General features: G+C 42.5%; 1 protein-coding gene across 4 annotated transcripts in view; it reads right to left on the reverse strand.

Annotated features, from left to right (window-relative positions):
- Nucleotides 1-17,286, reverse strand: part of PPP6R2 (protein phosphatase 6 regulatory subunit 2) — a 171,016-nt gene that overhangs the window by 53,881 nt on the left and 99,849 nt on the right. For all 4 annotated transcript variants that reach the window (XM_038396566.2, XM_043500019.1, XM_043500016.1 and 1 more), the window contains 5 exons: nucleotides 12,828-12,941; nucleotides 10,138-10,264; nucleotides 9,218-9,370; nucleotides 3,502-3,705; nucleotides 2,538-2,602 (listed from right to left, as the gene is read on the reverse strand). In XM_038396566.2, coding sequence (XP_038252494.1) covers nucleotides 2,538-2,602; nucleotides 3,502-3,705; nucleotides 9,218-9,370; nucleotides 10,138-10,264; nucleotides 12,828-12,941 — 663 coding nt within the window. The remainder of the gene's footprint in view (nucleotides 1-2,537; nucleotides 2,603-3,501; nucleotides 3,706-9,217; nucleotides 9,371-10,137; nucleotides 10,265-12,827; nucleotides 12,942-17,286) is intronic.

The raw sequence follows: 17,286 nt of genomic DNA on the forward strand, positions 1-17,286 counted from the left end.
CTGTAGCATATGTAAAGATGCTGCATCAACACAGAATAGGCTGAAGGGGATGAGCTGTCTCACAACAGAGGAGCCAGTTCATATCCTCTCAGGCAGACAGGGAAGAGAGAACTCCTATTGCACTGGGTATATCAGACATCTATAAAAGCAGCTATGAGATACTAGCACAGAACTAGATAATTTTTTAATCATAATTTCCCTGAAAAAAAGACATAGCAACAGAGAAAGGTTCGAATCATTGCTGTATTGAAAAAGCATTGGAATTGTATTTGAAGGTAAGAGAGAACAAAAGAGATCCTAATCTATAATGACATATTTTCCTCAAAGAGAATTTTTGAAAAATAATCAAAATTAAGTTAAATAATAACAAAGTCACATTGCCCCTGTATTTTCTTTGCTCTGATGCTATCCAAGAAAAATGTCAATCTCAAAATCGATCAGTGAATGAAATGGCTGAAAGAAAAGGAGTACTTGTGGCACCTTAGAGACTAACAAATTTATTAGAGCATAAGCTTTCGTGAACTACAGCTCACTTCATCGGATGCATTTGGTGGAAAAAAAAATGAAATGGCTGAGCCAATCTTCCTATCCACACTATGCAGAAAAGGACTGAAGTGAGTCAGGAATCAAAATATATTAGCTTTGATGGCAGGTCAGCAGGTGGCACTTACACAGCTCAGACCAGAACGACTTATCTAATATAGCAGATCTGCTTTCAAACTGGCAGGTGCTGACAATCAAAAGAATGGATAGAACTCACACAAGTAACCTAATTATTCATTTCAACACTTCATTCACATTACAGAGTATCTCATCAAATATTCAGGTTTGAGGCAAGTATTATTTCCACAGCACTAACTGTGCGCAAGGTTGACACAGGCAGCCCTGCTGAATATTGTGGAGGCTGGTCCAAATCAAAGCACATTAAAAACACCATAGAAACAGGATGTAAAAGAAGTCTCCATACCACCCACTACTGAACCCTAGACAAAATACTGTAAAAAGAAAACCACCTCTTATCTGAACTCCTGGAGGAGATGTTGATGATAAAAGCATACATTACTTTAGTGACACGTAAAACTTTTCACTTTATATTTTGGAGTAACTGGAATATATCAAAAGTTAATTTTGTGATGGTTTGCTGTTCTAATGTCAATTCCCCATAAATACTTTGGAGTTTTCATAGACTGATTGATTTTAGGGCCAGAAAGGACCACTTTGATCGTCCAGATTGACTTTCATAACACCAGCCGCAGGACTTCCCTGTTTTGCTCATGATGTTACTAAAAAAATCAGTATTAGATAATAAGATGACAGGCTTTATACAAACCCCCTAATCAGAATGTTCCTTTTAACAACATGCAGTTGTGCCTAAAAAATTTGAGCATTAACTATGAGCTAAATCAAGAGCTCCACAAGTGTCTCCTGAATCTCAATGAGTGACAGAAGTCAAAGCACAAACAGAGATGACAGAGAGGCAAGGTAACATCTTTTATTGGACAAGCTTCTGTTGGTGAGAGAGACAAGTCATAAGGAGGAAAGGAAGAGGTGTTAATGGGTCACTTCACCTTGAAATATGTGTTAACTACTTAGGCTAAACAATCTGTTCTACCTTGTTTCAGAGTAGCAGCCCTGTTAGTCTGTATTCGCAAAAAGAAAAGCAGTACTTGTGGCACCTTAGAGACTAACAAATTTATTAGAGCATAAGCTTTCGTGAGCTACAGCTCACTTCATCGAATGCATCCAATGAAGTGAGCTGTAGCTCACGAAAGCTTATGCTCTAATAAATTTGTTAGTCTCTAAGGTGCCACAAGTACTGCTTTTCTTTTTGTTCTACCTTGTGTTTAGCTGTGACACTCTAAGTAAGTTTCATCACCCCCAATCATTTAAATCTATAAAACAAAATTCAAGTAATATCGACAGACACAATTATGGTTGTCAGTGCATTATCTACCATGCAGGGGGATTGTCAAGAGAAATTAGCAAATTGCCTCCACAGCACATTGAAGTTGCAAAGTGCTATAAATAGCAGCAAAATGTTTAGGCAAGCAAGGAAACGGAAACCCAGATAATTTTCTTTCACTTCAATCTATTTTCTTTATTTTTAGAGTCGTATTTCATACCAATCACCACATTACCTGAATGGCTTCCAGAGTTAGAAAATTACACAAGGAATCTAATCTCAAATAGGATTTCCCAGACATTCTTCTCCCAAAAGTGGGGGGGAAAGTACATAGGTTATTTTTTTTAAAAAAAAGCAAGCTAATGTGCTATGTAGTGTTCTTTGGGAAAGCAAGAATGAAGTGTGCTTTGCATGTCTACTGGAGCACTGAAGGGCCCTTACCTGTCCATAGGGGTCTAAGTAGGTGTTTACCTAGCATGCATTTGATTTTTAACATCTGAACACTATGCATTCTGATTTTCTAGCACATTAGCTAACTTCTCTATTATCCAAATAATTGAAAGAATATTCAACGCACTAGTCAAAATTTCCAGCCCTCAAATTGGGCCCTCCATACAACCAAAAACACCCTTACTGTATTTTGTCATTGACTTCCCAGGCATCCAATATCCTTTGCAACAGGCAGCACTTCTGGAACAGCTAGAGGGAGAGATAGTGAGAACATTTCAGAGGTTAACAGAAATCCAGTGGCCCAAGTAGCCTATATCAGATCAGGGATCACTTTCATTAATCTCTTTACACCTTCTACCACTTAAAATTACTTTAAGACAAATTTTAAATGGATTCATCTGGATGGAACAAACGGGACAAGAACTCTGAAAAGGTCCAGCAATCCTCTCAAGTTTTCCTTAAGTGGTTCAATCTTCCTCTATGTCACAGAATTTCCCTTCTCTTAGAGGAGGGGAGAGACGGTGATTCCTGTAAGATTCTTCACTTTACCCTTAGAGGGTTCATCATAATCTTAATGAAGAGAGCTACCATGGTTTTAAGACAACAGCACAGAATATTCTCAGCATTAGAAGCACAGGCACAGAAAGAGTTGGTGTCAGACTAGCAGTCGTGTTAGTCTGTATTCGCAAAAAGAAAAGGAGGACTTGTGGCACCTTAGAGACTAACAAATTTATTTGAGCATAAGCTTTCGTGAGCTACAGCTCACTTCATCGGATGCATATGGTGGAAAATACAGTGGTGAGATTTATATACACACACAGAGAACATGAAAGAGTCGGGAATCTGTAATCATGACAATTGGTTTGGGGTTTTTTTGATCCAAAGTGTCAGTGCATCTTTATTAAAAGGAAAAGTGATCTCTAAACTCATTAAGAGGGGTGATATTTTTCCTCTATGGTTGAAAGAATAAATTATCTGTACAAAGGCAAGTACATTTCCATCCAGAACTGGAAGACCAAAACCATGTCTGGACACCTTGATAAGCATTACCTCTCTTCTTAAGCACTTTGTCAGGCTACTCTCTTGTTAACCAAGACCCGTGTTGAATCCATCCATCTAAAACTCTGAAGTGACATGACTAGACTTACATGTGTCACCATAATATTCTCTGGACTGTGGTCTGAAGTCTTCAAGTTCTCTGTGGTCACATTCCCATTCAGCACCTCCTCTTTATTTTCCAGGTCATTTGTTGCTGATTTCCCTTCATGCACAGAGTGCGAGAGAATAGCTGCTATGCACAGTTCTACTTGGAAGTGCAAAAAGTTATTCCATGTGTATTTAAAAAATAAGTCCTGGAACAAAATAAAGGATAGAAAAAATCCACTTAGGACACATATCTGATCAGACCTTTATACACACACACAAACTTACAAGAGGGACAAAGTGGAAACACACTGTCAGTCAGCCCAATTTACAGAGCATATTTCCTGAGAGCAAGACAGTGAAAATTCGATCAGTGGAATCACTTGTGGAGTAAGGTACTACACTCAACATAAGATAGTCAGTGTTATAATGCAGCTTGGTTTCTATGCAGGCTTCACTCCGAAAACTGAGGCCCCAAGACTGCAAAAGTGTTATCTAATTTGCCCAAACAAAAACTTTGTTAACATAAGGGTTATACTTGCTCAAGTACTAATTCCACCAAGATAATCACTAAAAATAAGGAAAACAACAGTTAAGGCAATCTTCATTCATATGCCTTAACATCATTACTCCTGGGGGAATTCTGTGCCACTATACACGAGCAGAATTCATGTCTGGCGCAAAAAATTGTTTTTCCCTGCAGAAAATACATTCAGCCCAAGAAGTGGTGCCAGAACAGCCAGCTGATCAGCAGTAACAGCTAGCTAGCAGCAATCTGCTTTCATCACAGCAGCCTACCTGTGGAGCCAGGTTAGGAGGCAGCGTGGGGCACACAGGGCTGCTTGGGGGAATCACAGACAGGGTTTCATAAGGGCTAGTGGGGGGGGGGGCAACAGACTGGGGCATGGGCTCAGGAGCTAGCATTAAGCCAGGGGCTGAATGGGAAGGGGCTCCAGGGCCATATGGGGACAGGGAGTAGGGAGGTGCAGGACCACATGGGGATGGGAAGTGTGGGGATAAGGGCAGATGTGCCTGACTGAATGGGTGAGGCTCAGGGTCAGCCAAGGTCTGCATGGGGGAGGCTCCCCAACTCCCTAGCAATCCCTCCCCCCTCCCCCAAAAGAAACTGTTCCATACTTCTCCCATCTACACCCAACAACCCTTCATGTTCACTCCTAGACTCCTTCTCTCTCTCTCAACTCCTCCGTTACCCCTGACTCCCCCAAGCCTTTACAGTGCTTCTGCAGGGTGAGGGAAATACCATTCTGTATTGTAGTTTAAATGAATTACTCAAAGTTCTGTATTAATATGCCTAGTAACAAGTTCATTTGTCAAAAAAATATTCCTGAATCTTTTTTTTGTTTTTATTGTTACAGACATACTTGCTAAAAAGTATTTTGAAATAAATTACCAAAATAATTAAAACTGGTGTGATTATATTGTGTTATTTTGACAAAATATGAATAATTTTGCAGAATTTTAAAGCATTGTGCACATAATTTTTAATTTTTTGGTGCAGAATTCCCCCAGGAGTGTAACATCTAAACAGCATTACACTAAAATGCAGTCACAGTTATCTCACCTCCACAACAAACTCTTCCAACGCATAAGTTATAGCCAAACATAATGCACTCTAGTTCCTCTAAATCATACACAAACAGAACTCTGATTCATAGCACAACTAAATTAAGATATATTCTCTATCCTATGGCTTGATTGGCTATGATGAAAAATAATCACTGACAATAACTTAACTGTACCACTCAGAAAATATCAGAAATAATTTTTCCTAAGCCATTTTCTTAGTTATTGTGGAATTTATTTGGTTTATACCCCAGGGTAAGGCTGAGCAAAGGATAAAAAATCTCTTCTTGGAGATCTGGAGTCCGTCCCATTAAACATCTGAGACTTCACAATATGTAACTAGGCTATTTTACAGACATTCTGTTAAGTTACTTTAACAGTTAATGTTGAAAGAATCACAGAATCATAGCGACACTGATAGGTCACCTAATCCAGTGCCCACTATTATCTAAACCATCCCTAACAGATGTTTGTCTAATCTGTTCTCCAACAACTCCAGTGATGGAGATTCCACCACCTCCCTAGGCAATCTATGCCAGTGTTTAACCACCCTGACAGTTAGGAAGCTTTTCTTAACTTGTAACCAAAATCTCCCTTGCTGTAATTTAATCCCATTATGTTTTGTCCTATCCTCAGTGGATAAGGAGAACAATTTATCACCCTCCTCCTTGTAACAACCTTTTCTGTACCTGAAGACTGTTATGTGCCCCCTCAGTCTTCTCTTCTCCAGACTAAACAAACCCAATTTTTTCAATCTTTCCTTGTAGGTCATGTTTTCTAGACCTTTCATCATTTTCGTGGCTCTCCTCTGGACTTTCTCCAATTAGTCCCCATCTTTCCTTAAGTGTGGTGCTCAGAACTGGATTCAATACTCCAGTTGAGGCCTTATCAATCTGAGTAGAGTAGAAAAATGACTTCTCGTATCTTGCTCATAACACTCCTGCTAATACATCCCAGAAGGATATTTGCTTTTTTTCTGACAATATTACATTGTTAGCTTGTATTTAGTTTGTGATGCACTAAAAACCCCAGATCCTTTTCTGCAACACTCCTTCCTAGGCAGTCATTTCCCATTTTGTATTTGTACAGTTGACTATTCCTTCCTAAGTTTAGTACTTTGCATTTGTCCTTATTGAATTTCATCCTATTTAATTCAGACCATTTCTCCAGCTTGTCAAGATCATTTTGAGTTTTAATCCTGTCCTCCAAAGTGCACTCCTCTGAGCTTGGTATCATCTGTAAACTTTGTAAGTGTAATCTCTATGACATTATCCAAATCATTTATGAAGATACTGAATAGAACTGAACCCAAGACAGATCCCTGCAGGATCCCATTCTACATGCCTTTCCAGCTTGACTGTGAACCAATGATAAGTGCTCCCTGAGTATGGTTTTCCAGCCACCTGGGTACCCACCTTATGGTAGATTCGTCCAGGTCAGCATTTCTCAAATGCAGCCACCGTGACTGCATGCGGCCACCAGGGGGTTTCTTGCGGCGACAGCCTTCATGGCTGTGATGGTGGGTGGGCGTGTGGGGGGGGGGGAGGGGAAATAGTGGCCACTCCACTTCCCTATTGCTCCTGGATGTACCACCTTAGGCTATGTCTACACTACACTGCTTTTAACGACATGGCTGTGTCACTACAGCTGTGCCACAAAAGTCGTGCAGTAGCTGTTTGTCGGCTCTCCTGCTGACAAAAAAACTTCCACCCCCAACAAGTGGTGTTTGTGTTGTCAGCAGGAGAGTGCTCCTGCCGACAACGCGCTGTTCACACTGCCACTTGTCACAGCAAAATTTTTGTCTTTTGAGCGGTGGGGAGGATTAATACCTCAGAAAGACAGAAGTTTTGTCATGCAATTGCCAGTGTGGTCATAGCTTTAGCTTATGTCTTCACTAGCAACGTTAAAGCGACAAGGCTGGGCTTTAATGTGGCTGTGTAGTCACAGCACCAGCACTGGGAGAGTTCTACCAGCACTATAAAAAAAAACATCTCCAAGAAGGGAGTAGCTCCCGGTGCCGGGAGCGTGGCTCCCATCGCTGGTGCACTGTCTACACTGCCACTTTACAGTGCTGAAACTTGCAGCACTCAGGGGGGTGTTTTTTTCACACCCTGAGTGAGAAAGTTGCAGCGCTGTAAAGTGGCAGTGTAGACAAGGCCTCAGTGTTGATTGCTGGGACTGCCAGCCAGGGTTGGGCTCTGCACCCCTCTGGAGACACCTGGGTACAAAGCTGGAGGAGCAGACAGCTGGTGAATTCCCCATTTTCCATGGGGTGGTGGGGATCAGGCTTTGGGCCTCAGTTCTGGGGTGGCGGAGAGGCAGGTTCTGGCTGAGGGGTTTCAGACTCCAGCTCCGGGGTCTGGCTGTGCAGCGGTAGGCCCCAGGCTTCAGGGTTTCAGGCTCCGGCCCCAGGGCTTTAGGCTCCAGTGCCCCGCTGACTCCCCCAGCCCTCCACCCTCTAACCCCCATTGTCCCTGGCCCCTGCTGCTTCCCCGACCCCCCATCCAAGGCTTAATTTGTCCCCAGACTTGGCAGGGCTGAGTAAGACTGCTGTGAAAAGTGATACTTGTATGTTTGTTAATGTCATTTTTCACAACAGACTTACTAGCTAGCAATAAATAAATTACAATGATTTGGCCGCGTATATATATGCATATTTATTTGTTTTTCCTAAAGCTAATTAAATATTTTAGGGAAAAGTGTGAGAGCGGCACACTCTGAGGCCACCAAAAAATTTGTCCTGAGAACCCCTGGTCTAGGCTATATTTCTCTGGTTTACAAGAAGCAAGAGAAGATCTCCTAGTTAAGCCAAGGTGGCCCTCTTACCATACTTTTTAGTCTTGCTTCCTATCTTGAAAGTTTGAGGTCGGTTTCAACACATTAACCAACTATAATTATGTTATAAAGACTAGTTTGAGAATAGATAGAGGAACTCCTCACTTAACATTGTAGTTATGTTCCTGAAAAATGCGACTTTAAGCAAAACGATGTTAAGCAAATCCAATTTCCCCATAAGACTTAATGTAAATGAGGGGGTTAGGTTCCAGGGAATTTTTTTTTCACCAGACTACATATATATATATACATACATATATATATATATATACACATACATATATATATATATATATATACACACACACACACACACACACACACACACACAGAGCATAAGTTTTAAACAAACAATTTAATACTGGTATTCAGTGATGAAGATTGTGAAGCTTGGTTGAGGTGGAGGAGTCAGAGGGTGGGATATTTCCCAGGGAATGCCTTACTGCTAAATGAACTAGTAATTGCCTGAGCCCTCAAGGGTTAACTCTCACACTCTACAAGGCAACAGGAAAGGAGGGAGGGCAGACAGAGACAGAGACACACACCCTGTGTGTGTTTGAGACACAGAGATGCGCATTTCCCCTTTAAGTATGAAGAGTGGGGTCAGAAGTACACTGCCTTGTTAATTAGATCAGCAAGCTGAGAGGGATTGCAGCTGCAGCCTAAGGCAGCAGCTCCCTCCATCCATGTGTCCCCCCTGCTCTATGGAAAATGGGGTAAGCAGGGTGCAGGAGCCGGGGGGAGGGGGACACCCTGACATTAGCCCCCCTCTTCTTCCCCTCCCCCCCACACAGCAAGCAGGCGTCTCAGGGAGCAGCTCCAAGGCAGAGGGCAGGAGCAGCACATGGCAGTGGGGGGGAGGGACAACTGAACTGCTGGCAATTGATAGCCTGCTGAGCAGCTGCTGCACAGGGCACTTAGGGGAGCGGGGAGCTGATAGAGGGGAGCTGATGGGGGGCTGCCGGTCCACCCTGATTCCAACCACCCACCAGCTAGCTGCAACGGGCTGCTCTTCCTGCAAGCAGTGGACAAAGCAGGTGGCTGCCAAAGGACGTTAGAGGGAGCATTGCACAACTTTAAACGAGCATGTTCCCTAACTGATCAGCAACATAACAACGTCTGGTACGACTTTAAGTGAGGAGTTCCTGTATTCCTACTTTCAGGAGATCAAGCAATTAATTAGACACTCCAAACAGGCATACATTAAATACAGTGTACTGTCTTTGTATTGTATGGATCACAGATAATGTTCTCTGTTTAAACAGCATATTCTTCCACAATATGTCACACTGTATTACTCACAAGTAATAAATCCATGGTATTGAGTCTGCATAGTTCATAGTTAATACTGGGAGTGTTTGTGTGAAGCAGAGCAGCTATTAGTCGAGCTCCATGAAGACGAGCATTCCCCAATGGCTCCTCCAAGACACCAATTGTAGTCAGGATTGACGTTTTCTACCACAAACAGAAAAAAGAACCAGATTTTGAGTCCATCTCTACATAAGTCAAAATGTCATTATTCTAATCAGACATTAGTCTGATTTTACATTCAGTTCAGCTTCATGTAAACCTCCTCTGCTAAAGAAACTGTTTGATACCTAAGTCACCCTTTCCTTCTAGCCACTGAGTCATGTCCAGGGACCATACAGTAAGTGAAATTAAAGAACTTCTGAATCAAAACGAACAATATTCAGATAGTATTTTCTATATCAAATTTCAGAAAGCTACAACCACTAATGAGTAAATATGAATCTTTATTATAAAGGGCTCATGACAGGACAGAAATCCTGCCCTATGGGAGACATAGCCATCTGTTGATAATATAACTATCCCACGGGATTAATAGCAGACTTGCATGCCAATCAGAACATTCATGAATTCCAACAGTCTATATTTGGAAATGCTTCCTTTCCACACACACCTCTCCAAAACCCTAGTTACAATAAAACAATATCCTTAATGTTACTCAAATACAGCAACGCAGCCGCCAAATCCCACCACTTGGTAGCTAGACATCTAAAGTCTAAAACTGAACTCTGAATTTCTCTTTGAGGGTTTAAGTTAATTTATTGTAGGATTTTGGTTTTTTAGTACATGATGCTTTTAGGTGAGCAAAACTGAAAATATCCAGGAGGTAAATGATCTTACACAGAGAGGAAAGAAAACCTCTGAAGTGCATGTTGTCAGCTATTGTGAACCCAGGAAGGGCTGAGATGCTTTACCTGGGGGGGATTGAGTAGAAGGTGGTGAAAATCCTTTAGCCGTGGTTCAATACCATGTAAGATGCTGCTATTGACAGTGTAAGACCTTTCAAATCCCTGAGAGAATGAGTCCATCAGTCCCTCCACTCTGTAGGGAGAAAGATAAAATATAATATTCAAAACTTGGACAAAACCACCAAAAATTGCCATGCTTGACTTCATCAGAAACCCATCCCAGCCCTATTATCTGGCCTTGTAATTCCCTCTTCAAATTCACAGCTATTTTCCAAGAGAAACTATTTACTGCTGTTTGAAGTTTTAAATACTAGGTAAATACAAATCCATGAAGCAGAGTGTGATGACAGAGTAAATTACTGTTTACTCATCAGACTGAGGACAGCAAGGAAAAAGAATTAAAATATGTCCTTGTGTTTAATATTTCTGAAATATTTAAGCATTAAAGATGTATCTGGAAGTGTTAATCTTGTACACAACTGTTAAACACTATAACAAAACTTCAAGACATGTTTAGCAAGAATAAAGCAAATACGCTAGCTGATATAGCCCCGATCACTTTAGTATTTTTGAGTGCACAACAAACATTAATGTACCCTGGAGAGGCAGGGAAGCATTATCTTCCTTTTACACATGAAGAAGTGAACTACAGAGAAATTAAGTGATTTTCCCTCAGCCCCGACAAGCAATCCGTGGCAGAGCTGGAAACTGAATCCAGATGTCAAGTCACTGCCAGTGGCGTAACCACAAAATAATTCTTGCTTCGCAAGCCTCCTGATGGCCTTGCAAACCTATACTTCCTTCCGTCTGTTCTGAGCAAACAGGAAGGAGTTTCCGGTAGACAAGCAGTTCAGCTGAAAAGGATCGGGGTTCTAGTCAATCACAAACAGAGTCAAGTCAACAACGTGATGTAGTTGTGAAAAAGGCTATCACCAATCTGGGGTGTATTAACCGGAGTGTTGCATGTAAGACAAAGAAGGCAATTGTCCTGTTCTTCTCAGGATTGGTGAGGCCTCAGCTGAAGTAGTGTCCAATTCTGGGCATCACACTTTTGGGAAAGAGGTGGATAAACTGGAAACAGTCCAGAGAAGAGCAACAAAAATGATAAAAGGTTTAGGACACCTAACCTACAAGGAAAGGTTAAAAAAACTGAGCATGTTTAGTCTTAAGAAAAGACGACTCAGGGACAACCTGATCACGGTCCTCAAATATGTCAAGGGCTGTTATAAAGAGGATGGTGATCAATTGTTCTTCATGTCTACTGAATGTAGGACAAGAAGTCATGGGCTTAATCTGCAGCAACGGAGATTTAGATTAGATATTAGAAAAAATATTCTAATTACAAGGGTAGTTAAACTCTGGAACAGGCTTCCAAGGAAGGCTGTGGAATCCCCATCATTGGAGGTTTTTAAGAACAGGCTGGACAAACACCTGTCAGGGATGGTCTAGGTTTACTTGGTCCTGCCTCAGCACAGAGGGCTACATAGGATCACGTCTTGAGGTTTCTTCCAGCTCTACATTTCTAGGATTCCAGTCCCCATTTATTGTTTGGAGAGTTATTGGCCAACCTTGTGAGGCCCTTGCACTCAGCTTGGTGGCATTTTCTGTCTGGATGTAACTTGATAAGTTTTGAACACCTCATCGGATCAAACTGTCAGGGAATGATCAGAGCCCTATTGATTATGGTAAATAACAGAAAAAACAAAAGGGGCAAATGGGGGCAGGGAGCCCAAGGCATCTGATTAACACAGCCACAGTTTCAGTCACTTCTAATTTTTCTACAGATCAAAGAACCTGCTGATGGCAGAAATTAGCATATTCCAGCATAACAATACCTCTCTCTGACAGACTGAAGGAGACAGAGAGGAAGAAAGGGGAATGGAAAGGCATTTGGGGAAGAGGCACACAGAGTCCCTGACATGAGGGAGAATGGATGACTTGAGTATGGTGGAACAGAGATATGCCATAGGCCCTGACATGAAGGGAATGAAGGAGACAGAGAGGAAGAAAGGGGAATGGAAAGGCATTTGGGCAAGAGGCACACAGAGTCCCTGACATGAGGGAGAATGGATGACTTGAGTATGGTGGAACAGAGATATGCCATAGGCCCTGACATGAAGGGAATGAAGGAGACAGAGAGGAAGAAAGGGGAATGGAAAGGCATTTGGGCAAGAGGCACACAGAGTCCCTGACATGAGGGAGAATGGATGACTTGAGTATGGGGGAACAGAGATATGCCATAGGCCCTGACATGAAGGGAATGGGTCACTCTTGTACGGGGGGAGGAGGGTATGAAGATGCAAAGAGCCCCTGGCATGGGGGACAGAGGTTGAGGGCACACAGGGAGATTGTGGGGGGTGGAGGGATGCTAGGAGTTCCTAGTGTATGCAATGAGCTTGGCCTACAAACAGTGAAGAATGCCTCCCCTTAGTTATACCTCTTTCTCCCACCTTCTGTTTTTATTTAGATTGTAAGTTCCCTGGTGTAAAGATGTGCTTTCCTATGTGTTTGCCACTAGCACAATGCGGCTACAACCCTGAGATGCTACCTGGAAGCAAAACTACTGCATTTAAAAACAGCTTTTCTTGTATTTATTTTTAGGCAGCCCCTGAAAGTATGCCAGGTACTTATTTTCTGAACAAAGTCAAACTAGATTTTGAGCTGTAACATTTTCTTGCTAAAGAGAGTAAACCTACCCAGAGCGCCTTGTCTCCAATAACGTTAATAAAATCTGAGTTCCATTCACGATGCAGTTTTCAGTCTGGTCTCCATCAAACATGTTTTTCAAAAGCTGCTCCACGCATTCCTGCCTGTTAAATGACACATGGGAGTTAAAGAAAAGCATCAGAGATAAAAATAGTTTGCAGTATTAATTGTTTTAATTTTAAAACTAACCACTCTATTTCTGAAATAAAGAAACAGCAGTTCTTTGGAAGACAGATGAGGGGAACTCCCCTCTCAGTGGCAGATATACTGGGATGGACTATGTCAGGTCTAGGAGTCTGCTTATCTATGGTTTGGGCATGTACCTGATTACACCACTGACTCTCTAAGGCAAAAAGTGGCTCCATCTCACATGAGCAGAGGAATGCCTCTACATTATGAATTGATAGCAGGCCAACGCCATGCACTCCATCTATTTAACTTATCAAAGAGAAGGTTAAAAGGTAACTTGATCACTGTCTATAAGTACCTGTACAGATCCCATGGAGAACATATCAAATGCTACTGCACTCTAATCTATCTATCAAAGGCATAATAAGATCAAATGACTGAAAATTGAAGTCAGTAGAGCTCAAACTGTAAATAAGATGCAAATTTTCAACAGTGGTGGTAATTATCTACTGGAACAAATTATCACCAAGAAAAAGGGTAGAATCTCCACCTCAAGGTGTCTTTAAGTAAAGATTGAATGTCTTCCTAAGCAATATGCCCTAGCCCCATCACAAGTTATTGGGTTACATGCACAAATCACTGGGGGAAAGCTGGTGGCCTGTTTTGTGTTGTAGTTCAGACTAGATGATCATTAACAGTCATCTCTGGCTTTAAAAATTATAAATACACAGATGTGACTCTCCAACTCAGGTTTAGGGACTGATCAGCACAAATGTAGGCAGGTAGTATCTCTACTTGCTTAGTGTGTGGCAAACAGGTAATCCTTGATTGCCCATTTTATGTCACTGTAGTCTAATGTGTACAGTAAACAAAAGACAGCATCAAGACAAGGTTTTCGTTGACACTGTGCACTCTCTCACTCACTTTGAATGCAATCTCTAGTTCCTCATCTGTGACCAAATCTATTTTTCCCAAAGTGGTTCTACAAATATGTTTTGAACATTCCTCCAAAAACCAGTACAAAGGACATTTCCCACTTTGCAAATCATAGATAGGGCTACAAGCAATGATTTCCAAGTCTATGCACTTCAGTTGTTAATCCCTAACTCTCACTGCTTCCACTGGTTTCCACAAAGAGAGGTTACTTACCCTAAACAGTCACTGGAGTTCTCTGAGCTGTGTGGTACCCACTGTGTATTCCATTCAAGGTGCACATATGCACCATGCACCTGAGACAGGAAGATTTTTCACTAGCAGTGTGTCTGTTGGTCCAGGCCTGCATCCTTCTCCTCCTCATGCTCCAAACCAAGGGTTTAAAGGACCAGTGAAGGTCAATCACCTCTGCAGTGCCTTCTCTATCCCAAATAACTTTACAATAAGGATCCAGAGCAGAGGAGGAAGGTGAGTAGTGGACTACAACTATGTACAGATCTGGAAGAACTCCAGTTATCTCTTTTGCTTCTTCAAGTGATGATCCCTGTGTGTACTCTACTTGCGATGACTCACAAGCAGTATTCACTGAGGAGGAGGAAGGCGCCCTGTATACCACAGAACAGATGACTGTTCTCCCAAAGGATGCATCTGTTGTAGAATCTTGTACAACTGTGTACTGTCTCACAAAAGTTATACACAGAGTCATATGTGGCTGCGCCACAGATCCATCACAGAGAGAAGCTAATGATGCAACCTGGTCTCTGATCAAGTGGGCTCTAACACCTTGTGGGAGCGGCCACCATTAATTCATAACAAACCAGGATGCAGTCTGAGATTCCCCTTCTCATAGGTTGGTGAAAGATACAAATAGTTTGGGAGATTTCCTGAAGGGTTTTGTCCTCTGCGGGAAGAATGCCAATGCTTGACGGACATCCAAAGGGTGGAGCTTCCTGTGTTCTCTGGAGGCGTGGGGTTTTGAATAGAAGATGGGTAGATGGATGACCTGGCTCAGATGGAATTCCAAGATTACTTTAGGAATCGACTTTGGATGTAATGTTAACGAATTTTTATCCTCGTGGAAGACCATATAGGTAAAGTCCACCATAAGAGCCCCAGTCACCTGCTTTTCTGCTTGCAATCACTGCAGCCAGAAAGGCAATCTTCACAGATGAGTGAAGGTACATGAAGATAAAGGCTCGAATGGGGGATTTGTTCATGATGAAAGAACTGAAGTGAGGTCCCATATCACAGTAGATTTCAGCACTGAAGAAAGATTGTGACAAGCCCCTTCTGAAATCTTACTGTAGTCAGATGGGCAAAGACTGAATGATTGTCCACTGGAGAGTGAAAAACACTAATAGCTACTATGTGTACTTGCATGGTGCTGAGGGACAGCCCTGAAATATTTAGAGATAGGTGACAGTCAGAATAAGAAGGGATTCTGGAACTTTCTGTGGGTATCCAACGATGCTGGCACCAGGAACAGAATGTTTTCCATTTCATTTTCTCCTCAAGTCTTTTCTGTTATTGCTAATGAGGAATGGTATGGCCACTGAGCAAACCCTTTCTAAGCTCAGTGTCCATCCAAATACAAAGCTGCTAGCTGGAGAGATGTTGGATTGGGACAGAGGATCTTGCCCTTGTCCTGGGTCAAGGTATGAGGACATCTGGAGAAAGCTGGTGAAACTGAATGGCCACTAGGATCACTAACACTTCATCTTGTTTGAACTCTCTCAGGACTCAGGGCAAAAGGAAAGAATGGGAATGAGTACATCAGTGGTTCCGAACACTGTACTAGAAATGTATCTCCTCTGGAATTGTGGCCTTTAGCTGCTCAGGAACAGTTACAAAGTTACAAAGAAATCCTCCCAATAAGAATCTCCATTACTGAAAGATGCTCTGCACTACTGAGTCACTCAGTTCCTACTCACAGTCTCTAGAGAAATGCCTGCCGAGGCAGTCTGAGAAAGTGTTCTACTCCCCTGGAAGGTGCACTGCTGAGCGGGTGACCTAGTGACAAATGCATCAATTCCAGAGATTGACAGCTTCTATATAAAGATGAGTGGACCTTGTATGAAACTACCTCTGTCAGTCAGGAGAGAAAACAGATGAAGCACTAATATGATATTCTGCTGAGGTGCCACCTAAATGCTCCTCAAAAGAAAATTTGTATGGTCTCTCTGAGGGAGACTCATTCCATTCTTCAAAAATAGGTAGACCCTTTCTGTGGATCTGAGGGGTCTGGTGCAGGCATTGGTGCTGGCAAGGAAGGTTGTGTTGGTGCTGAGTGAGGAATAGGTGCTGACGAGGGGATTGGTGCTGAGGGAGGCAATAGTGCCAAAAAAGGTATCAGCAGGGCAGTTAATGCTGTAGTTGTTCTCACAGCCTCTAGCACGGCTTTCATGGAGTCCTGTATAAGGGCCACATAAGGAGCTGAAGAGGGCCTTGCATGATGCCTGGATCTGAGATGAGGGAAGAAGACTGGAATCTCGAAGTAGGGGACCCTCCACGTTAATTTCTGAAAGGGATGAAGCTATTCTGAGGTGATTCCGGACTGAGACCAGAGAAAGTCTATGCAGGTTCCAAGCGAAGCAATGGAAAAGCATGCAGACAGGTGGCTAGTAGCCTCAATAGTGGACGCTCCTTGGTCAAAGAGAGACTAAAGGTGTTATCAGTATCCAAAATAAAAGGAGTCTAAATTAGTCAGTCCAGAGACATCCCACTCCAGAGGAGCGTAGAGAGGAGGTGACAGCAGTACCATTTGAGCATCTTCAAAGAACTCGTACATCAGAAAGCACAAAGGAGGAGAGAGAGATGGCACTTCCTTTTTCTTCTGCTTGAGCCCCTCTTGTGGGAAGATATGCTTCCTCTTCTCTTTCCCTTTACCTGGAGCAGCATCCATGTGGACTTTTGGTTCCAAAACAGAGGCATCAGCATTGGAAGACAAGTCCAGAGTCAGTTCCAAGAGCAACAGTGCATGTAAAGAGCGGACACCAAAGTCGGTGCTTCCTCTATCATCACTAAAGGCTACTGAAGCCTTAATAGGTGGTGTCAGTATGTATTTAGATTAAACTGGCACCAGTGGAGTCAGATGGTGCTAAGTAAAGGATTTGCTCCCAGTAGTGGGCAAAAAAAATTCAGATCTCAAGCCCATGATAAAGCACAGAGGTAAAGCCATAACAGAAAAATTTACCTTGGCATGAAGGCTGGTCTTGGTACCTTTGATGGGCCTCTCTGAATATCAGGCTGTAGGGAGTTAGAGCCTGGAACCTCAGGCATCAATCTCTTCTAGCACAGGCAGTGAAGACACAGCAAACCATGCACTGGGTTACCAGGTGGATCCCACCCAGACATAGAGAGCACCAGATGTAGGTGTTCATTCCTGGT

This window comes from Dermochelys coriacea, chromosome 1, assembly GCF_009764565.3.
Source record: "Dermochelys coriacea isolate rDerCor1 chromosome 1, rDerCor1.pri.v4, whole genome shotgun sequence".
Classification (NCBI taxonomy): domain Eukaryota; kingdom Metazoa; phylum Chordata; order Testudines; family Dermochelyidae; genus Dermochelys; species Dermochelys coriacea.